This window comes from Drosophila guanche, unplaced genomic scaffold (assembly GCF_900245975.1).
Source record: "Drosophila guanche unplaced genomic scaffold, DGUA_6, whole genome shotgun sequence".
NCBI lineage: Eukaryota > Metazoa > Arthropoda > Insecta > Diptera > Drosophilidae > Drosophila > Drosophila guanche.
Genome location: NW_022995755.1, coordinates 3036708 through 3049524, shown reverse-complemented (window position 1 = coordinate 3049524; position 12817 = coordinate 3036708). Strand labels below are relative to the sequence as shown.

Sequence of the window (12817 nt, the reverse complement as noted above, 5' to 3'; positions counted from 1 at the left end):
GAAGAGAGAGAGAGGCGAAAGTGGAAGAGAGCAGTGCGTGCGTGCGTGCTCTTTTAATACATTGAGCTTTTCTGCTTAAAGAGCACAACTTGAGCTAGAGCTAGAGCCAGAAGAGGTTTAGGTTTGAACGGTTTAAAGGGAATAATAATGGTTTGTAAGAGCAAAGCTTTCGCCTAAGGTTTGACCGTTATATGATGTCTAATTGTAAAGAGCAGCTACCTTTTAGTTGAAGCTAATCTTTTTTGATAATGCAAAATATGCTATGGTCTTCCTTTCATTTGTATTACTTTATTTAGGTTAAAATTGCAACAGACAGAATCCCCATGCCCTATCAAGGTTCCGTACGATGCTCGTCAAGCTTCAATAACTTATCAGCAGTCTCCCGGTCTGCCCACCCATTCCAGACAGTGTCAATAGACCTTTTACGAGAATGTGTACATATACATACATACACCTACAGATTGTCTCTTCAGATCATACAGACATACTATATACATAGAGAGAGAGAGAGAGAGTATGATAGAGAGAGAGAGCCATGTTTCTACTTTTATTTTGATTACCCACCGAAAAATACATACATATTCAACAATTATACGCTCGGACATTGATAACTGTCAGTTGTCGCCAGACTTTGAGACTAATTGAAATCGTTTCTATTCTCCGTTCTCCTTCGTTCCGTTCCATTCGGTTGTGTGTGCTAAATTTAGTCATTCAAAGGCATTCATAGATTTTATTAAAATTAATTGATTTCCATTCCACATTCTAGCCTCAAACAAAGCATACAACAACAACAACGCACTCGGTACTTGTGTACGAATATATTGAAATTCATGCATAGAAAATATCTGTGGCATTTTGAGAACAAGATCATAACCTACATTATCATCGCATCGTATCGCTCATTGCCGTTTGCCCGCTGTTTCTTCTCTCTTCCGTGCCTTTTGTGTGTTTGCTGATAAGACGCTCTCTTAACATTTAACTCTAGTTCTCTCCATAACAACTCTCTTTAAAAGTGTATTCTTGTGGCTATCAATTGTCGTTGCATTCAATAGAGTTAACATTATTTACTGTTCTCTCTATCATATTTCTTGTCCAAAAACATATATTGATTCGATTAATCATGATAGATTTCCTTGTCATGAATTATAGCCGTAAGTCTCGAAGGTCGCTCTCTTTCTTTCATTGCTGTTACCGGTAAATTAGAATATCCCACATTAAGATTCAACTTTTTTAAAATCTAGGCAAAACCCAAAACGTCAATTACTTACCTTAACGATTTGGTAGCACTCGAGATCATTTTGTAATCGTTTTTCCGCACGGAAACAATCAGAATGTAATTGCCCAATGAAATGATAAAACGATCACAGAATAATGTTGCATAAAGATGAAGTATTACATGAAGAACGATTGATACAATGACTACACACAAATTCAAGGTTAAATCTAAGCACTTCTCTTTCTTCTATTCTTTCCAGTGAACAAAAACAGATCTTGAATCGAAAACCTTGCGCGTGTGTGCGTAGTCTTTTTTTTGGGAGTGCTTGAAAAGCTGCAAAGCTGCAACTCCACAACGAACAGTGGTACCACCCCATGATGGACGGCTTCGCGCAGGACTGGCCAACGTTGTCCCACACCGACAATGGCCTGGCTATGGACCAGCTGGGCGGAGTAGTGGGCGACCTGCCCGGCGATGTAGGCTTTGAGCCTCAGACACGTGCCAGATCCAACACATGGCCCTGTCCACGGCCCGAGAACTTTGTGGAGCCGGCTGACGAATTGGACAGTACAAAGGCCAGCAATCAGCAATTGGCAGCAGGAGGTATGCATCTGTGTATTCTGTGTCTTCCGTACCTGTGTGTAACGTTTCTCTTTCTACTCCTAAAGACTCACAGCAGGCTATACAGAATGCGAATGCAGCCAAAAAGAATTCATCGCGTCGCAATGCATGGGGAAATCTTTCCTATGCGGATCTCATCACGCATGCCATTGGCTCCGCCACCGACAAGCGATTGACTCTCAGTCAGATCTACGAGTGGATGGTCCAGAATGTGCCATACTTTAAGGATAAAGGCGATTCGAATAGCAGTGCCGGCTGGAAGGTAAGAATTTGACATCTATTAAGGAGTTTCCTCTGAATTTCCTACGGTTTTTCTGCCAAAGATGTGGATTTGTATTGAAAAAGAAAGTATTTTCCATACAATTTGATGAGTTTTTTTTAAGTTTTGATGAGATTTCAACCTGTATTCCATCTGTTACTCTCATATTTCGCTGCCTTATATTTAGAGTACCAAAAAAGTGGCTTTTCCACTTTCTCTGGACACTTTATTACAGCATTTACTCCACTTAAGCGGCCTTCCAGGTCTTCAGTTTTATCTTTTACCTCTTCCACTTCCACTTCCACTTCCAGTTTCTTACTCGTTTTTCTTCTCTTTTTTTTTTAGAGCTTTCTGCTTTGTACTATTGTATTTTAATACACTCTCATAATAGCTTGCTCTTTTGGCTTTCAAATAACAATTTCATTCGCATTTCGTTGTACCAAACGGTCAAGTTCATGGCCAAAGTCTAAAGGAGAAAAGAGCAATGGAGAATGGAAAAAAGAGAGGGATAGAGTAAAATACAGTAAAGTCTTTGTTTGCTTTACATATTGTTTGTAGCTCTGTTTTCATTTTTATTATTTCCCTTTGAGTTTTTTTTTTTTTGCTGAATTTACGGGTGATATTATGTAATTTCCACTTGTTGTATGCATCTCCTTTTGTCCAAAAATGATTCCATATTTGACTTTTGCTCTGTCTCTGTACGATACACTTTCACTCTCCTTTTCGCTAATATATTACTCCGCACATCTGATTTTTGTGGACTTCTACACGTATTGCTTATTTTACTCTTTTCTTTGGGTTTCTTGCATCTTTTGTTTACATTCATGTGTAGAGTGAACACTTATTATGCATTCAAAACATTCACTCGCAGGCACACTAGAACGAAGTAAACATAAACTATTTTTTTCATTCATACTCAGAGACCGGTTCGCAGTGCCAGTGCCCCTGCTAGCCACTCAACTTTGACCCTTACCCTCTTATGGCCACTTCATAGTTCAAGGCCTTAGCACTTGCATATTCATTTGATTCAAAATGATAGTATCGTCAAACAGTTCAATTGGGATCAGAGTTGCAATTGTGGAATGGTAGCCACTTGTCTGGTAGATTGTGTTTTATCGGTTTATCGTTGGTCAATTAACGTAATCGATATGTGGGATAGGAGCTTTATGATGCTTAATCGTCTTTGCTATCAGTTTGTAGATAATCGTAGATACAAGTTTTATAGATTGCAATTCTAAACCCATTCCATTTCATGTACGCCAACCATTTTGATATTAGATTGCTCCCAAAGTCGTTTTATTCCATATATTGTGATAGGATTATGATTAGAGAAAGAAAGAAGATTAGAAGCTAGTTTTAATCAGGGCTTTAGCAGAATAATATTAAGCCCATGACCTGATTACTCCACCATAACTAAATATTTGTTTCCAACTAGAAATTGTACACAAATCTGAAAAAAATCATTTGATTTCTGTCTACATGTTCGGTTGTACATCTTCGTGTTCATGGTTTTTTTGTGGTTTATTTTCACTGATAACATTCGCTTACATAGCTATAAGAGTCTGCGTGTGTGTGTGTGTTAATACTATAGATACTTTTTGCAATGTTATCAATAAGTGCCATAAGTTCATTGACATCCTGCACAATCTGCCATCTTTTCGTATATTTTGTTTGTGGATTTAAGAATTAGAGGATGTCCATCACAAAAATGTGTATTGATAGATACTTTTATGGGGGGTTTTTTTTTTGGTTTGGGAGAACTGAATGTCATATGTCTTTTGCTTTTGGAGCTTAGATTTTTTTGTATGTACACTTCCTCTCCTTTTGGTTATACGTGTCGCAAATCATGCAGCAACGTCCCTTGGTCTGCGGGTGTCTTTTATCTTAATTTATAGAGCAAAGTAACTTCAAGTAACTTCACACATACAACAGTCTGTATTAACCATCGATCACGTGTTACTCTGCCTTCCATGGTGTTATTCAACTCTTCGTCTACTGAACCCCCAAGGGTTCCTTCCGTTCATAAAAATCATTCGATCGACTCATATTTCTTCGCTGACTGCAGTGCGTCATTCACGTGATTGTTTTCTTTAGCAACTCATTTTTGCTGATATTTCATTGCCCGAACGAGAGGGTTCGTTCTCTTGCTTTTGGCACCTCGAGTGATAAAAATGCTCGTACGACTGACCAAAAAAAAAAAGATTTGAAGAATGTGCTGACAATACGAAATCGAAGACGTAGCCCCCGAAAAACCCGATACCCCAACCGAAACTTTTCTGCCCAGACAGCGCGCTTCCAGAGAATTGTTTTGGAGCTCTTTTTTTCCCCGTTTGGGTTTTATTTTTGGGTCTGTGAATTACTATTTTCATTATTTATATTAATATGCGTTGATGATCGTTTATAATTGTTTCGGTTGTTTGTCTTCGAGGGTTTCACGGAAGTATTAAAATTGGCCCAGACGCTTGCCCGTAGATGTCCCCGCATTGGGTTTCTGTTTTTGTTTTTGATTATGAGTTTATGGGCTGCGTTGCGGGAAATAACAATCGAAAAATTGATAAAGAATTTCGTACTAATATTAGGAGTATTTCCGCGTCGTAGAACTGGTCTTCGCCTTAAATGGGGGACAGAGAGAGTTTCTGGGAAAAGCAAAACTGCAATTGTTGCAGAGTTTTCAAGTAAAACCGAAGAATGCGAATATATATTTAGTATCTTCTGCAAGCACTTCCAAAGAACTAAGCACGCAGACACAGCTGCACTCGTATTTTCTTTCCATACAGATACATCCTCTGGTATCTATTTATAGATCGTTTTCTTCGCATATTGAAAGGAAGAGTTTCAGCCAGTCTCTGGACATTCCTTTTAAAAATGTTTATAGACCCCACGATGGCTAATTTATGCAACACGTTGCCTGTTCTACCTGACACTTGCTTCCTTTTTGACCCCCGTCCTCTGTGCATTTCTAAGCGTAAGGTACTTCCTCTTCGAATGGTCATCATCATACGAGGAGTACTCGTCGTCATAATAAAGAACGAAACGAGCGAAACACTCAAATGACATTTGAGGAATTTTAAACTTTTTTCCCACTCGGTGGTGGCGTCAGTAGAGGAATGTATTTCGAAGGCTTCTTTCTCTTCTGTATGGTGGAATGGTGGCTCGTGGCCAGGCCACCACGTTTTGGCCTGTCTTCATCATCTTCCATCCAGCCACCCATCCATCCCATTCCATCCACCTTCTCTGCTGCGTTTTGGCCATTGAACCGGTGCCAAGTATTTCCCTTCTCCTTTCCTCTGCTGCTCCTTTTATCAATTTATTTTTGTGTTTCTTTTTTTGTGGTTTTTTTTTTTGATCTTTTAATTGGCAGCGACCCGCAACGTGTTATAAATATTCTTGTGGAGGCCCCGCAACATTTTCATGGTTTTTATTCAGGCTTTTTTTTTGTGTAATTTATGGATGCCTTCTTAGGTGGCATCACAAATATAGGAATTTATTTCCTGATTTTTGTGGCAAAGTGCGGGATAGGTGAGGAATGCAGAGCAGTGGAGGCTAAAATATCAGATGGTGTTGAAGGATGTTTGAAATATTAATAAGTTACAACTTTTGCTCATCAAGAAATCAAAAAAAGAAACAAGATTGAGTAAAATTTTGAGACAAATTGGTAAGGAGAAAAGTTGAGGGAATTAAGTTGAGGGAAACGCAAATGAAGAGTGAAAGATGATGCAATTTAGGGCATTTAGGCCATGAATTATTTAAAAGGAAAAATTCCAAAGGAATCCCAAGGAAGACTTATTTTTAAAAAATAAATCAGCGAAAGACATTTTGTAATAAAAACATACAACAAGAATGTTGACAAAATGCCTGTTATCTTGCAGAGAGGCTTTCCCAAATTCCATGTAATACCATATAAACTTGGTGTACCTAGCACTTGCATAACCTTGGCTCTCATTCTAGTCGGCTATCAATGGACTTATCAATGGCCTTGCCTGCAATCATCCATACCCCTCCACAGCGCCCAGAAATGCACGTGTAGATTCAAGTTTGCAAAGTTCCTGCAAAATGCGCATTATTCAGCTTGTGCCGCGGCCTGTTTGTCACTCACTTGGCCAGTGCACAAATGCAGTTCAACAATTTGCAGGGGGTCGTTCGTAAGCTCTTCAAATACGATGTAAATATATGTATAATAAAGGCATACAAAATAGAGTAAACAATGGGCATTCATTAAGGGATAGGGAGAACAAGTTACGATAGAAATTGTTAAGCGTGTGGTGGCAATCAATGTGCCACTTGAGAGGGTGCACCGTTTCACCTTCCCGCTCTAGCACTCTATCTCTTCCGCTCTCTCTCTCTCTCTCTCTCTCTTGATTAGTGTTTTTCACCCATATTTTCACGCTCGTTAACCGAACATTAAGTATACGCCGGGTGTGTACGAGTATATGCTATTTTGCGGCGCATTTCATTTGGTTTAAAGTGCATTTGAATGCAAAAACAATACACCAAAAACGTAAACAAATGTGGTGCGCCATAAAATAGCAATAAAATCGAATATAAGTTTCCATATGATTTTTTTTTGTCTGAATCGTGCAAAACCTGGAATGGAATCAAAATTCAATCAAAGAAACGAGAACAAGAATGAGAGAACAAGAACGAGATCATTAGAAGTCTAACATTTACATATTATTCGATTATAAATAAGCATTAACCTTGCGCCGGGCCCCCTTGCCACTCACGACAGAGTGGCCTCTCTGCCCACTCGTGATACCATTTCTGTTCGTATGTTTGAGTATCTCTATTACTTGCATGCAACCAATTCTCTCCACTGCGTAATAAGTTCTACTCGGATTCAATCACTCGGCTGCGAGAGAACACGCCCCCCTTTTCGCGTTACTCTGTCTACTCGGAACCGGACGCGCCTTCTTTTTGTTTTCTTTTTACTCAGTTGCACTTGTTTTTGTTTATACAAATATTAGTTAACATTTTTTATGAGCCATGGAGTGTTATGTCATTGCTTACCGAACATTCCAAGTATTTGCTGCAATTAGCCCTTGTAATTAGTTTTATAACCGAATTTTCGTTTACAGCTTTGCAAGCTGAGATTCTGAGATACGAGATACGAGACTTTCTTTGATTAATAAAGGGATCTCTTTCGCAATCGGTGTGTTATATGTCCACATATCATCGCGGATACTTGAAAGCGATCTTATAGCTTTTGTGCGGTAATAATTACTTGACATTTAGAGGGATTCTAATAGTGATTGAAAAGAGCTTGACTTATCAGCATGTGTAATCGTTCTATATAGCCCTAAACATTGGTGTTTATAGTAATTAGGTAACTCACATAATTAAGTAAGAATACCAATTATATTGATGTACCAATTAAATAATGCTTAAAAATTTAAAAGATCTCGAGTAATTAGCTCTCACATTTCTGAAATATCATAGCCCAAATTATCTTTTTATGCCCCTACATTCCTGAATGATTTATGTGCTAGCAACCCAAATAGTTCAGATATTACTTGAAAAAATCCTGAGATGTGGACGTGACTTCGTCAATGTAACGCCAAATCAGAGGAGGAGATCCCAAAAACATCATTCATTCGGGCATAGAATGTGACGCCCCTCGTTTGGGGTCTGTCTAGATCGTAATTGTGGCGGGAGGCTATTAATTATGCTGTACTTGCACGCGGTTTTGCATTGTGTGAGGTTAGTGTTGTGGTGTGTGTTTTTACAGCCTGCCCCACGACGGAATTTGTTGTGCTAATTAACACCACCAGCGCACTGTCTCGGAGGCATCACTTGCCTGCCTCCCTTCGGGTTGTAAAATGCATGATGTATCTACAATATATGTATTGTAAAATTTATGTTCTGCTTAGACTTTTACGATTTGTGCACGAACACAGCCCCGGAATGCCAGTGTAAAGTGGCAAGTAGCAGGGGGAGGTGGTGATGAAGCATACTCGTATCGCTGTCTGGCATTACCGCCGAATGTCTGGCCGATCCCGATCCCCGATCCCCGAGCCCTGATCCCCAGCCCATAAGCTATGAAAATGTTGCGCATTTTTTCGGTTTTATGGGGACAGACGCAGCAAAAAAAAAGTATCGCAATTTTGAGTGGCAGAATTTTACGAGTATGCCACACATTCTGGTCTTAAGAACTGATGACTTTTGATACTCACTACTCGAAGGAGTAAAGGGGTATATTCAGCAATAAATATTTCAAAGGTGTGGAAGCCAGAGCAAGCATTTTCTACAGTTTTCAAGTTATTGATCATAAATCATAATTTAAATATCTGATGTTTATTATAGCCAGTGCACCTGTCGTTAGGCTCTTTGAACACCTGTTTTTCGCTTACTAGTAATGCTAGAGCAACCCGCCTTTGGGTGATTCATTACTAGGTGTTCTATTGTCGATTCCTAAACGTTTCGACTGGTTTATAAAAGCACAGAGTTATTTATAAAACTTATTAATATGTTCGTGTGCCGCTCTCGGCTGTTCTTTATAAACATATACATAAATATCAATGTTTGTCCTCGTTTTTTGTGTGCTTTCTATAGTCGTAATTGTGCGATATTTATAAATACTTTAACTGCAATCAAGGCATCGCGAATTTAAACTGGTTTCTGGTGTGTGTGTGTGTGTGAGACGGATACAAAATTTTAAATTTTTTATTGAGAAATTATCTCATGTGTCCGGCGGGGGGGAGGCCCATAAAAAAGCGACACCCGTCCGTCGTCAGACACCGAAGCAAGAAGCCAGAACGTAGTCCAGTCCAGAGCCTGGTTCGCAATAAATATGCAATAATCATAAGAAATAAGCCATAAGCCATAAAATCAACCAAACTACGTCTCACCGCAGTTCTCTTGTGGAGTTGACCAAACCAAAAGGCAATAAAAGTAAGACAAAAGCCGCAAGAAAGGCTATGGCATGGTATGGTATGGCTATGGTATATCCTGTTGGGGAAGATGATTATGCAAAAGTAGCTCACAGCTAAAAATATATCTTGCAGCAATGGACCAAACGTTTTATGGGTTCTATCGTTTTGATAACTTTTTCGAAAGATAATAAAATTATAATTTCCCTTCTCCTCTTTTTTTCGCCTTTAAAAGTTTATGGGCAAAAGGCGAATGCATGTGGGGCGGGGGGCGTGGCCTAGACTGGCGATGACAACTCCAAATCCCATTGATTGTCGCTCAAAGACCACTTGCTGGATGTTCCACCCACATTTATCATTTGTAAAGTTGGTCGGCAGGGTGGTGGGGGAAGTCGTCCATTCAATGGATGTCCAGTTAATGGCCAAAACGGGGAGTGTGTGACAGGAAGGAAGGAAGCAAACTAATGGGGCGGCCAATGGACACACACAGGCACACAGGCACACACTAGATCGTAAATAAAGTTTTTTTTTGTGCAAATTGTTGGAGTTTCGCCTTAAAGCAATTGCAAATGGAGAAATGATTATTTAATTTGTTCTCGCGAGTCTCTTTAAGCCTCCAGCCTTAAGACTGCCCCAAAATTCAGTCACATAATCAATCAGGGAAGACTAAGTAACACAACCAGCCACAGAGGGTGGAACTTCCTCTCCTATTTGTACTTAATGAATGTCACACAGGGAGCAGAAGAGCTTCATAAACTTAGCAAAGGAATGGCATGGGCATGGGCATGGGCATGGACAGCAGACGACAAACACATTTATGAACTTGGCTTCAATTCTATTTATATTGCATACATTTTGGGGCAATGTCCTCGACCCGCCCGCACTAAGGAGCACACACACACACACACACACACATCCATGGATAGCCAGCTAGAAATTGCACATCATTTGGCCCGATTTCGTTGGCCAAAGTGCAATTGCAAAAGTTTTGTGTGGAGCTTCCAGTTATAGCTCGATTGCTTCTACTTGAGGATATTCCTTGCCCGATTTATACACTCACCCAAAGAGGAGTATGTCCTTTTAGTACTGCAACAGACTAGGGAACTTTGAGTAGATGGTAGAAGTAAAAAATGCTTCAATGAAGCAAGAAAACCCCTTTGCCAAATTTAATTCGCAATATTCTAATTTAAAATACACTAAAATAAAATTTTTTTGTTCTAATAGTTGCCTCAAGAACCCTTTTTTTTCCATAAAGTGCATTGAAATGTCTACCAATTCCCTCTTCAATCTTTTCTTTCAATTCATTCCTTTGGTGTCCTTTGTCGCCGCCAACAAAATGCGACACTTATGGACTGCTTATAAAGTGCACTTGTACCGCAGACACATAATGACAGGCGGGCAGACAGATAGACAGCTGGACTGCCAGGACTTTATTTTGTAGGATTCTCTGTGCTTAAAGGTTCTACTTTCTTCAGGTGCTCGGCAGGGAAACGTATCATTTTTTTTGTTTGTCATTTGATTTCCGTTTCCGTTTGGCACGCAGGCGCCGACGTGTCCTGCGATTAATCCTTGTTTGGCGGCTTTGTCGCAGGAAAACTCTTCGTACTCATATAAAAGTTTGCCAGAAAAAAAAGGGAAACCGAACGAACTCGCAGACAAAAAGTAAAAGAAAAGTTTTTCAATTCCATATCATATCATCACATCATCATTGCCAATGATAATGCGACCGTCTGCCTGTTTTATGTTCCACATACGAGTATTCCGTATCTTTCGAATATTTGTAAACCCCGCAAGGAGGGGTTGTAGATATCAAGAAGGGGTGTTGCTGGTGGTTGTTGGGTTATATCTAGTTGCTAGGGCGAATATTTTTCCGCACTATACTCGTACTCGTATGTCTATTGCTCTTTTATTTAGTTTGAACAGTTTGAAGTTCGTTTTTGTTTGCTGAATGACTTTTTCATATAGAAATTGTTTAAATATTGATTTTAGAATGAAAGAAATGTGTTCTTTAAAGTGGGAAATGTTTGTGGAGAGACCATAAAGAGTTTCTATTTGCTAATAGAATATAGAAATATTTTTTGTTGCATTTTATATCCCATAAAACCCAAACATGGCATTTAATTTATCATTTGATGGATGACAAAGGATTTCCTCCGAGAAAGTGCTCTACTTTCCATATCTCTGAGGTATTTTGGCCAATCAATTTTTCAGTGCAAAAGCAAAAGCCCATTGAATGTTCCCTTGTTGTAGGTCATTATCTAGGGGTCTGGGGTCTGGGGTCTGGCAGTCTGGGGGTCATTATCTAATCAATTACTTGAATTCCTATCAATTTTCGATGATTTTTGTGCTGCACACGCTCCAGAAATTATACGGAATCCAATCAAGCAGCGACTGTTTCGTGATAAGTTTCCAAATGGTTTTGAAATTTTCAACTCATTTGCAATTTAATGGCAACTGTCAATGATCGCTCTTCGATTGTTCTTTGGGTAAACAAATGTTCCAAATCCAATCGAATCTCATCTGTTGCCATCTTGACTGCAAACTTTGAGAATTGTTTAAACAATTAATTAGGCTTTCGGTAAACAGAATAAGCAGACACACCAGAGGTTGAGGCCCTACCATCTTCATACGTTCTCATCGCATAACATCTATTCTCTGCTCTTCGATTTGTTTAGTCTTTGGGGGCATCGCACCGCACTCTGAAACAAGAGCAGACTGTTTACAAATTGGCCAAGCCTTACAGCCGTGCCAAAATGTTTAGCTCAAACAATTAAATTTTCGACTTCAAAAGCGTTGACAAAAAATCGAATCTAAAACCAAACTTACTGGTCTGCTGCTGCCATTGAATTTGTGTTCATTTTTATTCGTTTACTCTTTAGTTTATGGAATTCAAGGGCATATTGGAGTTCGTGTTTGGGTTGTGGCATGATAATACTTGTAGAGAAGTAAAGATGACTTCGATCCAGACATGTTTATCAATCAAATCTGTTGGATTTTTAGAATATTTAATGCTAAATGTTGTGATTATTTCAATTGCATATAGGGCTACAAAATTCGTTAAAAGTTCCGAGTGATTCTTAGGGTATCTCTCAGTCCAAATGGCAATTCGAATATTCAATGGGGTTTCTACTACGTTTTGGTATTAAATTTTAACTGCTGCCCAGTCAGTGGCATGCCAGCAATTAGCTGAATGAATGAGGTGCACGGGGGAGGCCTTTGCCGTGCCATTCCACCCGTTCTGCTCCCTAAACTGTAGAGACAGGTTCAGGTTGGTGGGGGGCCATGAAGAGTGTCGTTTCAAAAATTTATATCTCAATTTCACATCTAAATGCGAATAATCTTTCCTTTTTTCCGCTGCCAGAGTGTGTGTGTGGGTGTGTTTGTGTGTTTGTATTTGCGAGTCCATTGGAGTACTTTGGGGTTTCATTTGATTTGTGTGTGAGAATCGCTGCAGCTGTTCTGCCATTGGATTGGCGCGACTCCCATTCTCACTCTTTCTCCCGCTTACTCCTCCACTACACTCGCCACCCCCTACACCTTTCTGATGTTAACCTTTTACCATAAACCGATAGAGATCTGGGTGTCCAATGGACGGTTCTTTCTACTATTTTGTACCTATTTTTGTTGAATTTTTTGAAACGCGAACAACCGCAAAGCATTTGAAATGCTGCGTGTAGCAATTCTTTTTTTCTGTTTGAAGAGAAAATGTTTAGAATTGAAATATCTAAAAGGAAAGTACTTAAGTTAGACCTTTAAAAATAAAGACAATTCGTGGAAAAAATAGATGTTCAACGAATTTTTAAAGACTGAAAAGCACACAAAAAGTGAATGCATAAAGTGAAGAATCAAATGCAT

At 39.3% G+C, this 12817-nt stretch overlaps 1 protein-coding gene across 3 annotated transcripts in view; it reads left to right on the top strand.

The window, feature by feature from the left end:
- LOC117589515 (forkhead box protein O) overlaps positions 1 to 12817 on the top strand; it is a 36508-nt gene that overhangs the window by 11597 nt on the left and 12094 nt on the right. For 2 of the 3 annotated variants that reach the window (XM_034281503.1, XM_034281501.1), the window contains exons 3-4: positions 1476 to 1819; positions 1885 to 2099. In XM_034281503.1, the coding sequence (XP_034137394.1) occupies positions 1591 to 1819; positions 1885 to 2099 (444 nt within the window). In that variant the 5' untranslated portion in view covers positions 1476 to 1590. The remainder of the gene's footprint in view (positions 1 to 1475; positions 1820 to 1884; positions 2100 to 12817) is intronic. The other variant, XM_034281502.1, reaches the window with a different exon arrangement.